At 42.0% G+C, this 20,036-nt stretch overlaps 1 protein-coding gene across 12 annotated transcripts in view; it reads left to right on the top strand.

Annotated features, from left to right (window-relative positions):
• LOC126777874 (dihydropyrimidinase) overlaps positions 1-20,036 on the top strand; it is a 230,501-nt gene that overhangs the window by 141,129 nt on the left and 69,336 nt on the right. For 5 of the 12 annotated variants that reach the window (XR_007670102.1, XM_050501154.1, XM_050501146.1 and 2 more), the window contains one exon: positions 11,294-11,434. Coding sequence is in view for 11 of the 12 variants with exons in the window: in XM_050501154.1 (XP_050357111.1) it covers positions 11,294-11,434 (141 nt within the window). In the remaining variant the exon portion in view is untranslated. Of the gene's footprint in view, positions 1-11,023; positions 11,109-11,293; positions 11,435-11,774; positions 11,898-12,605; positions 12,730-20,036 lie in introns of those variants that run through there. The other 7 variants (XM_050501148.1, XM_050501141.1, XM_050501152.1 and 4 more) reach the window with 5 other exon arrangements.

The following is a 20,036-nucleotide window of genomic DNA, read 5'->3' as shown; positions in this document are numbered from 1 at the left end:
TTAGTGACCGCTTTTCGAGTTTTCGAGTGTAATTCAAGTAATACTTTTATATGTATGTTTTAACATGCATTTCCCCTAAACTAAGTAATTACTATTTAAATTAGTGAAAGTATATTCATAAATTACATAGTTGGTTTTATTGTTGACCGTTAAAAACGTCCGCTTTTAAATTTTAGTTGTAACAGTAAAGCAGTTAAACTTTCGTAAATATGTAGAATGTGGTCATGAAACTACGTGAGGCGTTCTAGAATATTCCGTTTATTTTAAGTTTGGAATGTCATAATATATTATGGACTAGCTATGAGTGAAACATATAAAACAAACACAAAATAAATATCAAAGATTCAGGCTTCAATTTCTCTAAATATTAATATAAAAATGATTAATCTATTATCGAGAACACTGAGCGAGTCAATTATTACATGGTTTAAAGATTACATAAATTAAAATTCCAATATTTCCAGAGCAGTGAATAGATAATGCTTAAAATGCCTATGGCTCACTGACCACTTATCGCTACCTCCTTACTTACCATCTTAAAATCTTCCTTCAGGTGTGCTGTGACTACGCTCTCCACGTCGGTGTCACCTGGTGGTCGCCATCTGTGAAGAAAGAAATGCAGCAGCTGGTTGCGGAGCATGGCATCAACTCGTTCAAGATGTTTATGTCTTACAAGGATGCCTGGATGCTGAATGATTACGAGCTCTGCCAGTTCATGGAGACATGTGTCGAATTGAAGGCGTTGCCTCTAGTGAGTACAAATTAAGATGTTATGTTTGATAGTACAGTACAGTACAGTAACACCTTTTTAATCTCCCACTGCTGGGCTAAGGCCTCCTGTCCCTTTTGTGGAGAAGGTTTGGAGCTTATTCCACCACGCTGCTCCAATACGAGTTGGTAGAATACACATGTGCAGAATTTCAATGAAATTAAACACATGCAGGTTTCCTCACGATGTTTTCTTTCATCGTCAAGCACGAGATGAATTATAAACACAAATTAAGCACATGAACATTCAGTGGTGCTTGCCCGGGCTTGAACCCATGATCATCGGTTAAGATTCACGCGTTCTAACCACTAGGCCATCTCGGCTTTCTTGTTTCGTGTGATAACTATAGCCAAATTGTATTTGAGTTGAGAATTAACTAAAATATATTTATTCATAAATCATCATCATCATCACCAGCCGAAAGACGTCCACTGCTGGACAAAGGCCTCCCCCAAGGATTTTCACGTTGGCCGATCTTGCGCTGTCCGCATCCAACGGCTTCCCGCGACTCGTTCTAAGTCGTCGGTCCACCTTGTAGGGGGCCTGCCCACGCTGCGTCTTCCGGTTCGTGGTCGCCACTCGAGAACCTTTCTGCCCCAGCGGCCGTCGGTTCTGCGAGCAATGTGCCCCGCCCACTGCCACTTCAATTTAGCAATTCTTCGGGCTATGTCGGTTACTTTGGTTCGCCTGCGGATTTCATCATTTCTGATTCGATCTCGCAGAGAAACTCCGAGCATAGCCCTCTCCATTGCCCTTTGAGTGACCTTGAGCCTTCTTATGAGGCCCATTGTGAGCGACCACGTCTCTGATCCATAAGTCATGACTGGCAACACACACTGGTCGAAGACTTTCGACTTGAGACACTGCGGTATTTGGGATGAGAAGATATCGTGTAGCTTCCCGAACGCTGCCCAGCCGAGTTGAATTCGACGATTGACCTCTTTCTCGAAGTTGGACCTACCTAGTTGGATGGTCTGACCTAGGTAGACATAGTTGTCTACAACTTCGAGTGCAGAATTTCCAACCTTGACTTGAGTGGGTGCAACATGGATGTTCGACATGATTTTCGTCTTGTCCATGTTCATTTTAGACCTACTTGTTGGGAAACCCTGCTGAGGTCATTGAGCATAGTGCCGAGGTCTTCCAAGGTCTCAGCCATAATTACAATGTCATCGGCAAATCGAAGATGAGTGATGTATTCGCCGTTGATATTGATGCCAAGTCCGTTCCAGTCCAGAAGCTTTAAAACATCTTCCAATGCAGCGGTAAACAGTTTCGGAGATATCACGTCTCCCTGTCTTACACCTCTCTGTAGTTGGATAGGTTTTTAGTTCTGATCCTGGAGTCGGATCGACATGGTGGCGTTCTCGTACAAGCACTTTAACACCCTGATATACCGATAATCAATTTGGCACCTTTGAAGAGAATTCAGCACGGCTCAGGTTTCGATCGAATCAAAGGCTTTCTCATAGTCCACAAACGCTAAGCAAAGTGGCTGGTTATACTCCTCAGTCTTCTGTATAACTTGCCGCAGCGTATGTATGTGGTCTATGGTGCTAAAGCCTTTCCGGAATCCGGCTTGTTCGGGTGGCTGGAAGTCGTCAAGCCTTCGCTCGAGACGATTCGTAATGACTCTCGAAAACAACTTGTAAACATGACTCAGCAGTGAGATGGGCCTGTAATTCTTCAGAAGGGTTTTATCACCCTTCTTAAAGAAAAGTACCACCACACTTCCGTGCCATGCTTTTGGCGTTTGACCTTTGGCAATGACGGAGTTAAAAAGCCTCTGAAGAGCCCTGAGGATCGGTGTACCACCCGCCTTCAGAAGCTCGGCTGTAATACCATCATCACCAGGTGCCTTGTTGTTTTTGAGTTGTCCGAGAGCCATTCTAATCTCGAAAAGACTGACGTCCTGAAAATCTTCAGTGTAGTGTCGGGTTAGTCTTGCTCTGGGATCTGCAGCATGACTACTGACAGGTGATTGAGCTGTCGTGTACAGCTGACCGTAGAACTTCTCAACCTCTTCCAACAGCTCAGATCTTGACATGACTATTCTGCCATCCTCAGTTTCAGCCTTGTCAGTTGACTCTGACCAACAGACAGATCTCTGGCGAACACTTTAGAGCCTTTGTTCCGCTAAATGGCCTCTTTAATGCGCATTGTATTAAATTGGCGAGTGTCGCGAGTTAGAGACTTTGAAATCTGTCTGTTGATCAGCCGATAGCCGGCAGCATCAGCTGGGGACGTCAGAATCATTTTCCGTCTTTCCTCCATAAGCCGTAGGGTAGAGGCAGAGATCTTTTTGGTTCCTTTTGTACGGCTGGTCTTGAAGGTCTTAGACCCAGCCGTACGGACAGTTTCCACAAGCCTGTCGTTGTCCACTTCCTCGCAGTCTGCTAGGCAATCGAATCGGTTTCGGAGTTCGAGCTGAAAGGCTTCGGGATTTCGGATTTCGAGAAGTGATGGTCGGAGCGTAGACTTCATCAGTCGGGACCTCTGGAGTTTAACATTGATATTTAACGAGCCTCTTATGAGTCTGTGATCGCTCCCAGTTTTGACTGCATTGATCACGGAGACGTCATTAAATATTTGTCTTCTCGTCGACAAGATGAAGTCTATCTCATTCTTGGTTTTCCCATCAGGGCTCACCCAGGTCCATTTACGCTGACCTGGCTTCTTGAAAAAGGAGTTCATCATAAAGAGTCCCTCCTTCTCCATAAAGTCGGCCAACATCTGGCCCCGAGGGTTGCGGTCTCCAATTCCATGAGGTCCCACCTTTAACTCATCACCGTATCGTTTGTCCAGCTTCGCGTTAAAGTCCCCCATTACAACAGTGAAATGAGTCTTGTTGGTATGTATGGCTTTAGATAAATCCTCATACATGACCTCAACCTCATCGTCGGAGTGTGTCGAAGTCGGCGCGTATACCTGTATGACCTTCAAAGAATACCGCTTGGTGATTCTGAGTATAAAGTACGCCACCCTAGCCGACACGCTCTCGATTTTCACAACGTTGTTAACGAGGTACTTGTGGACTATGAACCCGACACCACCCTGAGACAGTTGATCGCCCTCTCGGAAATAGAGAAGGTTACCGGATTTCAGGATCATCTCCCCCTGTCTTCGGACTTCGGATAATCCGACGATATCCCAGTGTAACCTGCTCAATTCTTCCTCCAGTTCGATGATCTTCTCGTCGGTCCGCAGTGTACGCGTGTTATATGTTGCCAGGGCCAGAGGTCGTCGGTGTTGGTAACACGAAATCTGCCGGGGATTCTTAGCACCCCCTGTCCCGCCGTTACCACAGCTGTTACCAAGGCTAGGAATAGCAGGGCTGCCGGGGACTAGGGGCCGTGGTTTAGTTGCGCGAATCATGAGGGGATATGCCATAATCGCCACGCTTGGCAGACGGGTTGGCGATCGCAGTAAGTTAGTCATAGTACTCAGAGAGACGCTGCTGTCCGTTCTCTGGTGTATATTCCCTCGGGTCGACTTCTACGCCCCCCACGGGATGAGATGGGGTATTCATAAAGTTGCTCAAAAATCTTCTCGTCTAAAATTATTGGTTACTTTTTAAGGAATCTTCTTAAATATATATATATATATATATATATATATATATATATATATATATATATATATATATATATATATATATATATTTATGTATATATATATATATATTTATGTATATATATATATATATTTAGAAACAACAATATATATATATTGTTTTGAATAATCAGATTTGTATGGTCTGTTTCAACCACAAGAGTAGTAAAAAAAACAACTTTGACATTAAATTTACGCGATATTTGGTCGAGAATAATCTTTGACATTCATCATTCATTCGTTAATTCGATGTTGATATCGAAACTATAGAAGTTTAAAATGGATATAAGTGGTTCAATGGTGGATTGAAGTAATTAATTTAAATATATTGATCAAGAGCAAATTGCATGAAATTCGTAAATCCAATGTTTGTTTATCTTGAGCAGATCTCAGATTGGAACAGGCTGTATAGTTCACGGTAGCATGCGAAAGCGATCCCGTGGCGCTCCTTGTTAAGACGGAAAGGGTACCGCTGGTTTTTTAGTAGGTATTCTGATGTTAGGGGCGCACTCGGCGCTTTAGACACCGGCAAGCCCCACATCCTCCCCCCCACCACTGTACCCGTGGGGGAAACGTGTACCATGTTTTTTCTGTGCTAAAAAAAAGGCTACAGTTAAGTTAACATAACACGAGTATAATGCCCATATATTCGCATGAAAATCTTTCATAGGGCATTTTATTAACGTGATTTTATAAACTTAGAATGCATTATTAAATCATAAAGTCATTTAACTTTTATCATAATATCATCATTACATTGCGTTTAAAACAATCTGTATAAAAATCGACGTCATAATTGCAGATTCACGCTGAAAACGGCAGTATAATAGCTCGCAATACTGAGAAGCTGCTGGCTGCGGGAGTGACCGGCCCCGAGGGTCATGCGTTCTCCAGGGATGAGGAAGTTGAGGCTGAGGCTGTCAACAGAGCTTGTGTCATCGCTAACCAGGTAAAACTATTAATATATACATACAAATACCAATCAGGGTTCGAACAGAAACCTGTGTACCTGCTATAACACGCACTTGTGCTCTCTTCCTATTCCTGTCGAGTCTGCCATCCCATCAGATTATGAGAGTAAAGAAATAAAGAGTGAGTCTGTGTTTATCATATACATACTTGTACGCATTATAATATTTCCTGCGCAGTAGGCCATACTATTTTGAGTCAGTACATTATATTTGTTGTATAAAACGGTAACAGCCCGCTAATGTCCCACTGCTGGGCTAAGGCCTCCTCTCCCTTTTTTTATTTCACCACGCTGCTCCAATGCGGGTTGGTAGAATACACATGTGGCATTATTTCAATGAAATTAGACACATGCAGGTTTGTTCACGATGTTTTACTTCACCATCAGTGGTGAAGGAATTTTGTTATAGATTAAGGCAAAAATTGATGTTTACTAAAAATATTAGAAACAAATTTTATTTGGAGGTATATCATTCAAAAGACAACACAATAAAATATTACAGTCAGCAAAACAACGTATGTCTCAAAATCTAAATTTTCTGTATTTTTCAGATGAACTCTCCGCTCTACATAGTACATATGATGTCAAAGAGCGCTGTCCAAGCTCTCCGTCTCGCTAGGACTCGGCAGAAGCAGCCGTTGATCGGTGAAACCCTGGCCGCTAGCATTGGTAGTGATGGTATGTACACCACAAAGTTATTATCAAAAAATCTTAAGGAGTAAAAGGGTCCTTAGCTTTTAAAATAACTTTTTTTTTGTTTTAAATCGTATGTAGATATTTTTTATCTGTTATAATAGCTTAGACACATTAGCGGTCTTACTTATATAGCGGATATTTAGTCCCAGTGATTTGTCTCTTTTTCTCATCATTGATTTGACATTTGAAAGAATAAAACAGCATCGTTTAACTAATCACACCCCTAAACAATATTAATTTATAGCTAAATCCGTAATTGTATTCAATCATTTTGTTATATAATTGTTTAGGTTTCTTTATCATATAAACAAGAACACGGTAATAAAAAAAATACCGAAAGAATCATTTTTCCATTCATCATTCGACTCATTGTTTTGATTCATTTCAAATATAAATGTTATCATTAAATTATAAAACTTAATTTTATACTTGGTATTTGGCTGATTGTCGAATGTCGAAACTAATTGAACTATTTTCGTTAACTCATTTAATTGGTAGTTTGGTTCTTTTGTTGTATATTATGGAGTAAGTTACGAAAACCCCCTCAAAGAATGAAAGCATTGTCATAAAAATAGATACGGTTAATCTGGTGACTGGGTTGAACTTTATGTAAACAAACTCTACATATGTATTGTTTGAAGGGCGAGTGAGCCAGTGTAATTACAGGCACAGGGGACATAACACCTTAGTTCCCTAGGTTGGGGGCGCATCGGTGATGTTAGCGATGGTTAACATTTCTTACAATGCCAATGTCTATGGGCGTCGGGGACCACTTACCATCAGGTGGCCCATATGCTCGTCCGCCTTCCCATTCTATAAAAAAGGTGCGTTAGTATAATGTACGTGTCGTACCGCAGGCTCCCACTACGGCAACGCGTGCTTCCGCCACGCGGCGGCGCACGTGCTGTCGCCGCCGCTGCGCGCGCGGGACACGCCCGCCGCCATCGTCGACGCGCTCGCGCAGTCTGTATACGTGTACCGCAACACACCACGATACACTACTCGCCACACACCACGATACACTACTCGCCACACACCACGATACACTAAATTCAACCATACCACGTTACACCTCACCACACCAAGCTATAGCCGATATTTGATATCAGTGTAAACAGTACGACAATACACAACACCATATTTTACTACACCACACAAAAATACACTCGCAACATACTCATACTCAATATATTACACCACCTACATTATATTACAAAAGTGTATACAGACATAAAACATAACAAAACCATATCGAATTTATAATGTCACGTCGATTATTATAATTATATTTTAATATTTATATTCCAGTGACGATTTGCAAATAATAGCCAGCGACAACTGCACTTTCCACGAGAAGGACAAGGAGCTCGGGAAAGGCAACTTCATCAAGATACCCAATGGTGTTAATGGTGTTGAAGATCGTATGGCTATACTCTGGCAGAAGGCGGTTAACACAGGTATTATATGTTTCGTCACGGTAGCATGCGCAAGCGATCCCGTGGCGCTCCTCGTTAAGACGGAAAGGCTACCGCTGCTTTTTTAGTGGATGTTCCGATGTTCGGGGCGCACTCGGCGCCTAGGACACCAGCGAGCCCCACATAAACCCCACTGTTCCCGTGGGGGAAACGCGTAACGCATTTTTCTAGCGTCATACCTTATAAGCTCTGATACAAACATTCACAAAAAATAAATCGTAAAAGACGTGCTCGGTTCACTCGAATTCACTTTTATGTAATTTGTTAAAGGTCTCAGAAAACTCCCATTTGGCACAAATACAATCAACAGTTAATCTAAATTTTTAAGGAGTTTGGGCACATAGTGATCATGGCTCCTGTAGGAGCTTAAAAATACAGAATTATAATCGAGTTTATGCGGTTTAATCCTATTATAAGAAGTTTATACAGCATTCTTGCTTTTTCGGACTCCGGAAATTCAAGAATGCTGTTCCAGACCCCTGTTTTCAGGGGATTAACATCGTTATTATAAAAAAATTCAGGCGTTCAGCTTCGTTCCGGACACACACAGCCATTAACAATTAACAGTTACGAACAGACATATAGCTGCCATAGAGATAATATGTATTAATATATTTCAATATAGAAGCGTTTTGATTGTCAAAAATCTGTCACTGGTTTCTTTCATTATTATTTTAGATGCTTAGTGTCATTTTTGCATGTCGTGGTTACTTCTAAGTATTTCAACTTTTACCCTTAGATCTATTATAATAATAATAATATCTATCAGAAATCCGAAGACAGGGCGAGGACACGATGACACTAGATGCCGGTCACTTACTCTACTTCCGAGAAGGACACCAAGCATCCCAAGGTGGCGTCGGCTTTTTGATCCACAAGTCACTCAGATGCAATGTCGTGGAGGTTGGCAGTGTGTCGGTGAGGGTGGCATACCTTGTCTTAAAGATAACCGAGAGGTATGCCTTGAAGGTTATACAAGTGTATGCCCCAACGTCTACATACACTGACGAAGAGGTCGAAGCCATGTACGAAGACATAGTGAAAGCTATGTCTCGTACCAATACCTTCTACACAATTGTTATGGGTGACTTCAATGCCAAAGTGGGAGTACAAGAAGATGGTGAATCGAGGGTAGGAAAATTCGGCTATGGGCGCAGAAATCATCGGGGACAAATGCTGGTAAACTTCCTCGAGGCTCAGCGATTATTTCTGATGAATTCATTTTTCCAGAAAAAGCCCCAAAGGAAGTGGACCTGGCGATGCCCTGATAACATAGCGATGAATGAGATCGACTTAATTTTATCCAATAAGCGCCAAATATTTAGGGATGTCTCCGTGATCAACAGGGTAAACACTGGAAGTGATCATCGCCTGGTAAGAGGCACCCTGAATATTAACACTAAAATAGAACGATCGCGGTTAATGAAGTCGACTCTTAGACCAACTCTGCCTCAGGTCGAAGCTGGTTGCGAAAGCTTCCAGCTGGAACTACAGAACCGATTTGCCATGTTGGAAACCAGGCAGGGTATTGACGACGCCACCAATGGTCTGGTGCGTGTCATCCGCGAGGTAGGCCAAAATTACTTTCGACAAAAGAGCAATGGACGTAAGTCGAAGCTCTCAGGCGAAACTCTGAACGAGATGACGAGGAGACGAGAACAGCAGAACATGACGCCATCTGAGTGTCAGGCACTTAACAGGAAGGTTAAAAAACTAATAAGGCGTGACACAAGACGAGCGAATTCCCGGAATATTGAAGATGCTATAGCACTCAATAGGGGCTCAAAGGTTCTTGCAAAGTCACATACCTCCTGTTGTCACCTGACAAAACACAGAACCATACAAGGCACAACCGTCACCTCAAAACCAGAGATTCTAGCTGAAGTCGAAAAGTACTATGGCGATTTATACTCATCACGAGTACCTCCACCTAAGTCCCACAGTGCGGATGACCCACGAGCCAGACTAACACGCCATCTATCAGACGATCTTCCCGACATCGATTTGGGCGAGATTAGGATTGCTCTCGGGCAACTTGGAAACAACAAGGCTTCAGGAGATGACGGAAATACCTCAGAGCTTCTCAAAGCAGGAGGCACACCAGTTCTGAGAGAGATGGCTAACATCTTTAATTCCGTCCTCCACAATGGTATAACACTGAAGACATGGAGCAGAAGTGTGGTGGTGCTGTTTTTCAAGAAGGGTGATAAAGCTCTTCTGAAAAACTACCGCCCCATTTCACTTTTAAGCCATGTTTGCAAATTGTTTTCGAGGGTAATCACGAATCGTCTTGCCCGAAAATTCATTGTGTAATGCACTCTCTAGAGTTTAGACTGTTCAAATAAATGAAACTCCTCGGGTACTATTGCGGGGAAATATCGAAATATAATATATCACGAAATATAATTAATAATTTTATGACAGTTCAGAAATTGTTGCGTTCCGGTTTGAAGCGTGAGTGAGCCAGTGTAACAGGCAAAAAAGGCAAAATATCTCAGCTCCCAAGATCGGGGGCACATCGGCAATGTTAGGAATGGTTATTATTTCTTACATCGCCAAGTCCATGCGCGGTGTGGTCGACTCACCGCGTGTACGCGCAGGCGCCATGGACCCGTGCCGCTTCGTGTCGGTGAGCAGCGCGGCGGCGGCGCGCGTGTTCCACCTGTGGCCGCGCAAGGACCGCGTGGCCGCGGGTGCCGACGCTGACCTGGAGCTGTGGGACCCCCGCCACGAGCGCACCGTCTCCGCGCACACGCACCACCACGCCGTCGACTTCAACATATTCGTGGTACTGACCCCCCCCCCCTCCCCTATTGCATATGGTCATTAATGTACGTATATTTGTAACGTACGAACCATTCGATTAGTAGATTTGATCAAAGTACCAGCATGTTAATGTCCCACTGCTGGGCTGAGGCCTCCTCTCCCTTTTGAGGAGAAGGTTTGGAGCTTATTCCACTACGCTGCTCCAATGCGGGTTGGAGTAAGCCCCAAGCCTCCAAATTTGATCAAATCTGTAATACCCCTTATACAATTCAATCGAATAAGGAGTAGAGATGAGCCCTAGAATTACATTTTCCTTGGGATTTGCTCCTAGCTAATAGTACTTGATTAAAACACTTTTATTTATAATCCAAACACTATTTCACTTCACTAACACCACCTTAATTTTACTTCCAAAGTTTCGATAGCAATTTCGCCGACATTTAAAACTATTTTATCACTAATCCATGAGAAATATGTATAATATAACCTATCTAGATTATAATTTAAGATCTCGACCAAAAAACATCAGGTTAATTGAAATGTCGAAAGTTATTTATTTATCTGTACTCCTATTGTTGTTGGAAAAAGCTATCAAATCTATGGCGTTAAACGTAGCATGGCATCCCGAAACAGTCATGTTATATATAATATTGTTATTACAATAACATTACTTTTGTGTTATGATATTGAATATTCCTGACATACTGCCATAACTGGAAAAATCTATCTTTTCAGGGTCAGCACGTAATTGGTAGTCCCCAATACGTTATCGTCAATGGTCGCGTTTGTCTCGATGACGGCGAACTACGAGTCGTCGAAGGTAACAAAATATTCATTATTAGTTTTCGCCCTCGAGTTTGAGGACAGGAGTTAGGTATAAGAAATAGCCCCTGGGGCTCAAACTTGCTTCATGTCATTTTATCACTTGTAAACGATAAAGTGTAATATAATTTTGATTCGGAAAATAGTTTGAAATAAAATGTAGGGTATGTTTCGTTATCTCAGGATTCGGAAAGTTCCTGAACACTCCGCCGGACTCTCCGACGGTGTACGGCGCGCGTAACGAGCAGCAGGCGAGCGACGTGTCGGACGGGGGCCGGGAATCCCCGAGGGCCTCGCCCGCCTACACCAACGGGACCCCCACCGGTGAGCTCACCCATCACTTAAACATAAGCGTTGATTAAACCTGATCCGTTTGATTTTTAGATTTACAATGAACCATATTTAAGCCATAATTTGGTTTTATACTTGATATGTTGTATGAACAGTCCTACAGATTATTATATTCGATTATCTTAATACTTTATCTTCATTTTATGACACGTATTGACCTTGTTACAACCAAAATATATCCAGCGATAACATTTATATAAAAGATTCAATTAAACACTAATTTAAAATTTAATTTCTCTTTTATTCCTTTTCAGCTAAACTTTAAAAATTCCGTAGTTGAAATATTTACTATTTACTCTTTCATACTTTATAGAACTGAGCATATCCAACAATCAAATGGAGGGTCTGTCGGTGTCCGGCTGCAGCACTCCCACCGGACGAAAGATGCGAGAGCCTGGACAGCGAGACTTGCAAAACTCCACCTTCTCTATCAGCAGTGAGTAACTCTTATATTTTAGAACAGTAGATTAATCTTGCATTTTTAATGATGAAGAATTGTGATGAGCAATACAACAAATACTTAACTGTTAATACTTAATTATTTGATGTCTGGAATCAGTTATAAAAAGTTCTACGATCGAACTTAAAATATTTTAAACTTCCTTCTATTACTTTTCTTTCAAAATTATTGTTCAATTACATCAAAAAAGAAAACTTGGTCCTTCGAGCCGGATGTGTAGAAGATTTTTTTTTAAGATAATAGACATTATCTTATCTATCATTATTACTCTGTGCTGATATTGTCAAGTATCATAAGTAGTATTTTCTAAATTTTTTATATTTAACACACATAATGCTTTGCTATCATATTAATGCTCACCTTGACACATAGACACGTGCACTGTAAGAAGTATATTACACCGTATTGCGCCTGTAAATACACCGTTATAAAGCTGGACATAATGATACAAATTACTGTTTGTCGAAAATAATTGATGAGTGTGTAGTTCTGGCGCAGAAAAAGATAGCTTTATTGTTTTATAATCTGTTATGAGAAAGACGATTAGAGATTAATAGAAAGTATTCTGTAATTGTTATAAAAGAAACCAATTTTTATTTTGCTTAAGCAAATAAAGCTAAGTTTGTTTTTATTAAAGATCTACTCTCTGTAATAAATAACTCGATATTAATTTCAATTTCACAGAGGAACTTGAAGGTTTGGACACGAAAACATCAGTGCGTGTCCGAAACCCTCCGGGCGGGAAATCATCCGGCCTCTGGTAAACAGATAGAAACCGGTTACATCCGGAACTGAAGATTGCTTTGCAGTGGCGCTAGTTATGCTTGTTTGTGAAAAAATAAAATAAATAAAAATTAAGGTAATTGTAATGTAACCGTGGAGTACCGGCTTAGAATAGTACTCCCCCAATCTCATCCCGTGGGTGTCGTAAGAGGCGACTGAGGGACGAGGAAAAGGGGGGATGGGCAGCAGCGTCCCCCCTCCCATAAACATCTTACCCCCTACTGCGCTCGCCAACACGCCTGCCCAGCGCGGCGAGTATGGGCAAACCCCTCCCTTAATGGCAGATGCGCCCAAAAAAAGGCCCCCAGTTACCGGCAAGCCCGCTAGGCCCGACCAAGGTAGCGGTCGCGGTATCGGCAGGGCAGGGGGTGCTAAGAATCACCGGTTCACGGCAGGCTACCGTATAAAACGACTGAAAATGGCAACGTATAATGGACGCTCGATGAGGCTGGACCATCACCTCGCCGAATTAGAAGTAGAGTTAAGTCATATAAACTGGCATATACTGGGGTTATCTGAAGTCCGAAGACAGGGGGAGGACACGATAACTCTAGAGTCCGGTAACTTACTCTACTTCCGCGAAGGTGATAACCTCTCCCAGGGTGGTGTCGGTTTTCTAGTCAAAAAGGATCTCATTAGCAGCATTGTGGAAATCAGTAGTGTGTCGAACCGGGTAGCGTACCTTGTCCTAAAACTTTCCGACAGGTACTCCCTGAAGGTTGTACAGGTATATGCGCCAACTTCGACATACTCTGATGATGTGGTCGAAGCGATGTACGAGGACATCGCAAAGGCCCTCAACGACACCTCGAGGGCCCACTACAATGTTGTTATGGGAGACTTTAATGCTAAAGTGGGAGTACAAGATAGCGGTGAATCGAAAGTCGGACCTTACGGCTTGGGCTGCAGAAATCACAGGGGGCAAATGCTGGTAAACTTTCTCGAAGCGCAGGGGCTTTTTTTGATGAATTCTTTCTTTCAAAAAAAGCCTCAGAGGAGGTGGACCTGGCGAAGCCCCGATAACGTGACAAGGAACGAGATAGACTTTATCATTTCGAATAAAAGGCACATATTTAGAGATGTTTCAGTGATCAACAAGTTTAATACCGGAAGTGATCACCGCTTGGTTCGAGGCACTCTAAATATCAACTTAAAAGCCGAAAGATCGAGAATGATGAGGTCTACTCTCCGACCTACCATGCTCCAAGCTGCTCAAGGCTCCGAAAAGTTCCAAATGGAACTTCAAAATCAATTCACCGCGTTGGAAACCATAAGCAGCATTGATGAGAGAACCGACACGCTGGTCAAAATACTGCAAAACACATCCCGCAAGTGTTTTCCGCCACAGAGAAGAGACAACGCACCAAAACTCTCTGCTGAGACACTCGAGCTCATGAGAAAACGACGAGAACTACCATCGTTTTTGTCAGATAAGGCCTTAAACCGAACAATAAAAACGCTGACGCGACGCGATCTCCGACGCTCCAATACCCGTGCCATCAAGGCTGCGATTGAGCAAAATCGGGGATCGAAAGTGTTCGCTCGCAAGTTTGGGAGGCCGCGTCTGACAAAACTTAAAACTGAAAATGGTGGGGTCGTTACCTCTAGGCCTGAGATTATCGGAGAAGTAGAGAGGTTTTATGGGCAGTTGTTCTCTTCAAGATCGGATAAACCCGTGGGAATCAGTATTGATGACCAGCGCGCCCCTCTTATGCGCCATTACTCCGAGAAGCTCCCGGTCGTTGACCAAGGAGAGATTAGGGCGGCTCTAGAACAGCTTAAAAACAACAAAGCTCCGGGAGATGACGGAATCACAACAGAGTTGCTTAAGGCAGGCGGGACTCCGGTCCTGAAAGAGCTAGCAAGCCTCTTTAATTCCGTCATCCAACATGGCAAGACCCCGGAAACGTGGAGCGGGAGTGAGGTGGTACTGTTTTTCAAGAAAGGTGATAAAACCCTCTTGAAAAACTACAGACCAATCTCCCTCCTGAGTCACGTGTATAAGCTGTTCTCAAGAGTCGTCACGAACCGTCTCGCCAGACGACTTGACGAGTTCCAGCCCCCAGAGCAAGCCGGCTTTCGATCAGGCTACAGCACCGTGGACCACATCCATACTGTTCGGCAGATTGTGCAGAAGACCGAAGAGTACAATCAGCCGCTGTGTATGGCATTTGTGGACTACGAGAAAGCCTTCGACTCCATCGAAACCTGGGCAGTGCTCGACTCATTGCAGAGATGTCATATCGATTGGAGATATATCGAGGTACTGAGATGTCTGTACAACGCCGCTACAATGACTGTCCACATCCAGGACTGTAAGACGAAGGCGATCCAACTGCGCAGAGGGGTGAGACAGGGGGATGTAATATCCCCGAAACTGTTCACCAACGCGTTGGAAGACGTTTTCAAAACGCTGGATTGGACTAGGTATGGAGTCAATGTAAACGGCGAGTACATCTCACACCTTCGATTTGCCGACGATATCGTCATCATAGCAGAGTCGCTGGAACAACTCACCGAAATGCTGCGTAGCCTAGGCGAGTCTTCCCGGTGTGTCGGTCTCGGTATGAACTTGGACAAGACCAAGGTCATGTTCAATAGGCATGTCGTGCCGGGACCGATATACGTCGAGAGGAAACCTCTCGAAGTTGTTAGTGAATATACCTACCTAGGACAGATAATACAAGTCGGTAGGAACAACTTCGAGAAGGAAGCCGATCGAAGAATTCGCTTGGGATGGGCAGCATTTGGCAACCTTCGTCAAGTCCTCAAGTCGTCTATACCGCAATGTTTGAAGACGAAAGTCTTCAACCAATGCGTCTTACCTGCCATGACATACGGTGCCGAAACGTGGACACTAACTGCGGGACTAGTCCACAAATTCAAAGTCGCTCAGCGTGCTATGGAGCGAGCTATGCTCGGAGTATCTTTGAAGGATAAGATCAGAAATGAGATTATCCGGAAAAGAACCGGAGTCACCGACATAGCTTGCAAAATTAGCAGGCTGAAGTGGCAGTGGGCTGGTCACGTATGTCGTAGGACCGATGGCCGTTGGAGCAGAAGAGTCCTAGAGTGGAGACCGCGAATCGGCAAGCGCAGCGTAGGGCGCCCTCCAGCCAGGTGGACCGACGACCTTAAGAAGGTGGCGGGCACCAACTGGATGCGGAAGGCGGAGGACAGGGAGCTTTGGCGCACCTTGGGAGAGGCCTATGTTCAGCAGTGGACAACGATTGGCTGTTGATTGATTGATTGTAATGTAACCGTTATAATTACATTTGACTGTATTCGTGAATGAGTACATTTTATATAGATGCATACATATGGTATGAATCTACCATACCTATATATCGAACCAGTTTGTAAACATATTTATGATAAACAGGATAATTGTGAATAATTTCACTTTTCTACAATACAATCCGTTTTACTCATAAACATTTTTTAAACAACATAGTACTAACATACTGAAAATGACGAAATTGCCCCTAAAAGCTTTGAAAAAGTGTATTTTGAATTAAATTATATAATATAATAAATAAAATTGACCGTTTTTAATAACATTTAATAATATTTATTTGACATATATATGAAAACCAACGCATATGGTATTTACTAGTAAGTAATTTTGTTCCGTTATTGTTATTGGACTTTATTTTTATTTTTTCACAAATAAAGCGCATTTGTGTTTGAGCTTGGAGCGTTCAGGAACCAATCTACGTTATCTTATATATGCTATAATCACATAATTTAACATAAAATCGGTTTATTTATATCGAAGTATATATTATTTTGCTTTTTAAATACAATTTTTAAGTTGTTTATGAGATTTCATACAAAAATCTTTCATAACAATATTTTTGATTTTATTGATTTCTTTGATAAGACACAAAAAATATCTAAAAATGACAATTGATAATACAATTTGCATATATAAAATGTGAGGTGTTTTTTTAAAGTAAAATATGCAGTGAAGAAAAATTTCATAATAAATGTGGGTTCTATCACAAATATATTATATCCAAAAGAAACTTCATACGAGTTAGTACAAATACTTGTATGGACTGACAAAACAAAATGTGCTATACATAGAGAGCTTGTATAGTGCATTTTACTCACAACGGTTATAAATGTGTAAACAACTGATAAAAATGAACCATTTTTCCCCAAATATGTATGTTATACTGAGTTCTATTTTTTATATAAATCATATAGTTTTATGACTTTTCACCCGCACTGAAACTTAAGCGATCTTTGTCCAACAGTGGGATATGGGCTATTATTACTACATATATAATTTAGATTTATAATTAATTTTATATCAAAGCATTTTAAAAATGTAGAGTTTCTTGCCAAGTAAGCCGGCAAGAAACTTAGTAGTTACTGATTTTCGTCAATCAACAATATTGTTACAATGATATAAAATAAATCGTTGAAAAATCACTTATACTTTTTATCATCTGTGAAATTTACTAATATTTATTTGAAAATACCTTTTTTAATTTAATTTTTAATAAATTGAACCTTTTATAGAAAATATAATTGAAAAAATTCTCACTATAAATTGCTTATAAAACAAACATAAAAAAAGATTTCTGTCTGAATATTTATATAGTTTGCCGTTTTAACATTTCAGCAAGTTACGCATTTAGTTCGTTCCCGCAGCTCATAGATGGCGTTTGGTGTATTTTTAATCGCGCTATCGTTTGGTTGTTTCGGTTTAGTAGGGTGCCTGAGAGCTGTCATTTTAACATTGACGTCTTGTCGTAATGAAACAAGATTTATCTTGAAAGGTTGTTGACTGGCTAATAGTCTGGTCAAGACCCAAGAAACTAAATTAATACTATGCATGCGGTATCCCTCGTGGTCTTGGATCTAAGTTATGATAATTGTTAACGATTATACGTAGCTGATAGACTTGGGACTCACGAGGTACATCGTGATACCTAGAAGTCACAGTGACTGAAAAATAGGCATAAAGTAACGAGGTTTTATTTAAAACAAGTTGTTTTATTTATTTAAAATACTTTATCGAATAAATCATTTAATTGGTACAAAATGCGATTTGCGAATATAATGAAGCTAAGATAATATTTAATTAAATGACCCATCGTAATTACGTAAATATTTATTTTTAAACAAACAGCGAAAACTAAGTGACTGCCTATTATACGCCTTATAATATTGAATAGTTTTGTTTTTTATGAATATTTATTTTGACCTTAGTATATATCGCAGTCACAAGTATGGAAGAATTCTTGTCACTGTGACAGACTTTTTTATCTAGTATTTTTGTCTGTGATAAAACTCAACTCTTCTAACTCTACTACGCGGTTTCTCGTGGTCGTAACTTTTATGAATTGACATACATGAATAATGATTATACGAGTCTGATTTTTATAGTTTATACCGGTTAAGTTGATAATTGTTTTTTTTTAAATGCTTGTATCAACTTGTTAAAATTAAAACATTATTTATTCAATAAGGATCTTACAAGCATTATTGTTCCGTTATCTTTACTTTTTGTTTATCTATTCTATTATTTTAATTAAGTTTATTGTTTATGTTTTTATTTCCATAGAAGCCTTAGTGTAGGCGATGTTATATAGACTATAAGTATATTTAAATTTTTTTTTTTTTTTTTTTATGCCCCGGGATGGCAAATGACTCTACTCCACCTGATAGTAAGTGGTAGTAGAGTCCAAACGCGACGACGGCCAGTACAGTCGGGAAGAATGTTCTGTACTAGCCGTCCCCGCCTTGCCGGCCCGCAAGATGCCTCTTCACGCCTCGTTTGAAGGAACCCGGGTTTTAAGAGGAGGGGAACACGTGAGCTGGTAAGGAATTCCATTCTTTGGTAGTGCGACAAAGATGTCACACAGCAACAAGAATTGATGTCACAGTTAGGCGGTGACATGGAAAACAGCTCGCGTGGACTTAAGAAGGAAGGGGGAAGCAGGAATTTGAGAGAATCATTCCTCAGAGCACTCGCCGTTATACAGACGATAGAAAGCGCTCAGTGCTGCTATCTCGCGACGAAATTGTAAAGGTTCAAGGGTGTTTGTGACCTTTACGTCGCCAATAATGCGTACTGCACGTCGCTGCAACCGGTCCAAGGCCTCCATTAGGTACTTAGCGGAGCCATCCCAAAGGTGCGAGCAATATTCAATGCAAGACCATACCTGTGTTTTGTATAACAGGCACAGTTGTTGTGGCGTGAAAAACGCCGCACCCTGTTCAGAACTCCGAGTTTTCGTGAAGTTTGCTTTCAGTGAGTCAATGTTAGATGCCCCGTTAATGCAGCCGTTGATCCACGCGCGATATGCCGCCTGCTTAGATGACACAGCGTCGGCACATTCACGAGTGAACCAACGGTTACGCGTGCCCCTATTGATGAGATCTGAGCTAGGAATGTAGTATTCCATTCCTAACATGATCTCATCAGCAACAGCAGCGGCACTAGCTGTCGGGTCATTCCCACTGAAGCAACGTTCCTTCCAAGGGACTGACGCATAGTAATCGCGCATACCGTCCCAATCTGCCGACTTATAGTGCCAAACGCGACATTTGCATACCGCTGATGGCGGCAGCTTGGCCTGTGGCACTTTGGTAGATATAAGGCCGTGATCCGAAGAACCAAGTGGAGCTTGAACCACAACCTGATATTCCACCGGGTGAGAAGTCAGCAGAAGATCCAGTAGAGAAGGCGCTTGCCCATCAATGTCTGGGATCCTGGTGGGCTGATCAACCAGTTGGGTCAAGTCGTGTGTGAGAGCAAAATTATGAGCAGTTCTTCCAGCATGGTCAGTTTTGAGGGATTTCAACCATGATTCATGGTGAGCATTAAAATCCCCCAAAAACACCAATTTCGCGTTAGGAAACTGCTCTTGCGCAGCATCTGCCACCCGACTAAGATGGTCAAATAATCGCCTTGTCTCCAAGTCACCATTGTGGGATCTGTAGAGGCACACGTAGACTCGACTCTGACGAAACAGGTCCACACGTACCACCAACATGGAGAAGGAGGGGTCCTCCAAGCAGCGCAATCGGTGACAACAAACATCCGCCCTGACGAACAAGCATACTCCGGCTTTCGCTTTAAAAGATTCTTCAAGCATGTAGCCGGGATAGTTAAGGTAGCTGGTGTCGGCAGGGCGGAGTATTTGCGTCTCCGTGAGAAACAACATTGCTGGCCGTGCTGTCTCGAGATGGTGGTGGACAGCGTTGAGGTTAGCGTGGAGTCCTCGGATGTTAGAGAACTCGACCTCAAACAGCGTGGTTATGGTGGGGGTGTGCACCGCTGAACGACCGTTATTTCTTATTTGCGCTACCATT

Source organism: Nymphalis io, chromosome 24, assembly GCF_905147045.1.
Source record: "Nymphalis io chromosome 24, ilAglIoxx1.1, whole genome shotgun sequence".
Classification (NCBI taxonomy): domain Eukaryota; kingdom Metazoa; phylum Arthropoda; class Insecta; order Lepidoptera; family Nymphalidae; genus Nymphalis; species Nymphalis io.
The sequence above is the reverse complement of the archived record's forward strand: the minus strand, read 5'-3'. Positions and strand labels throughout refer to the sequence as shown.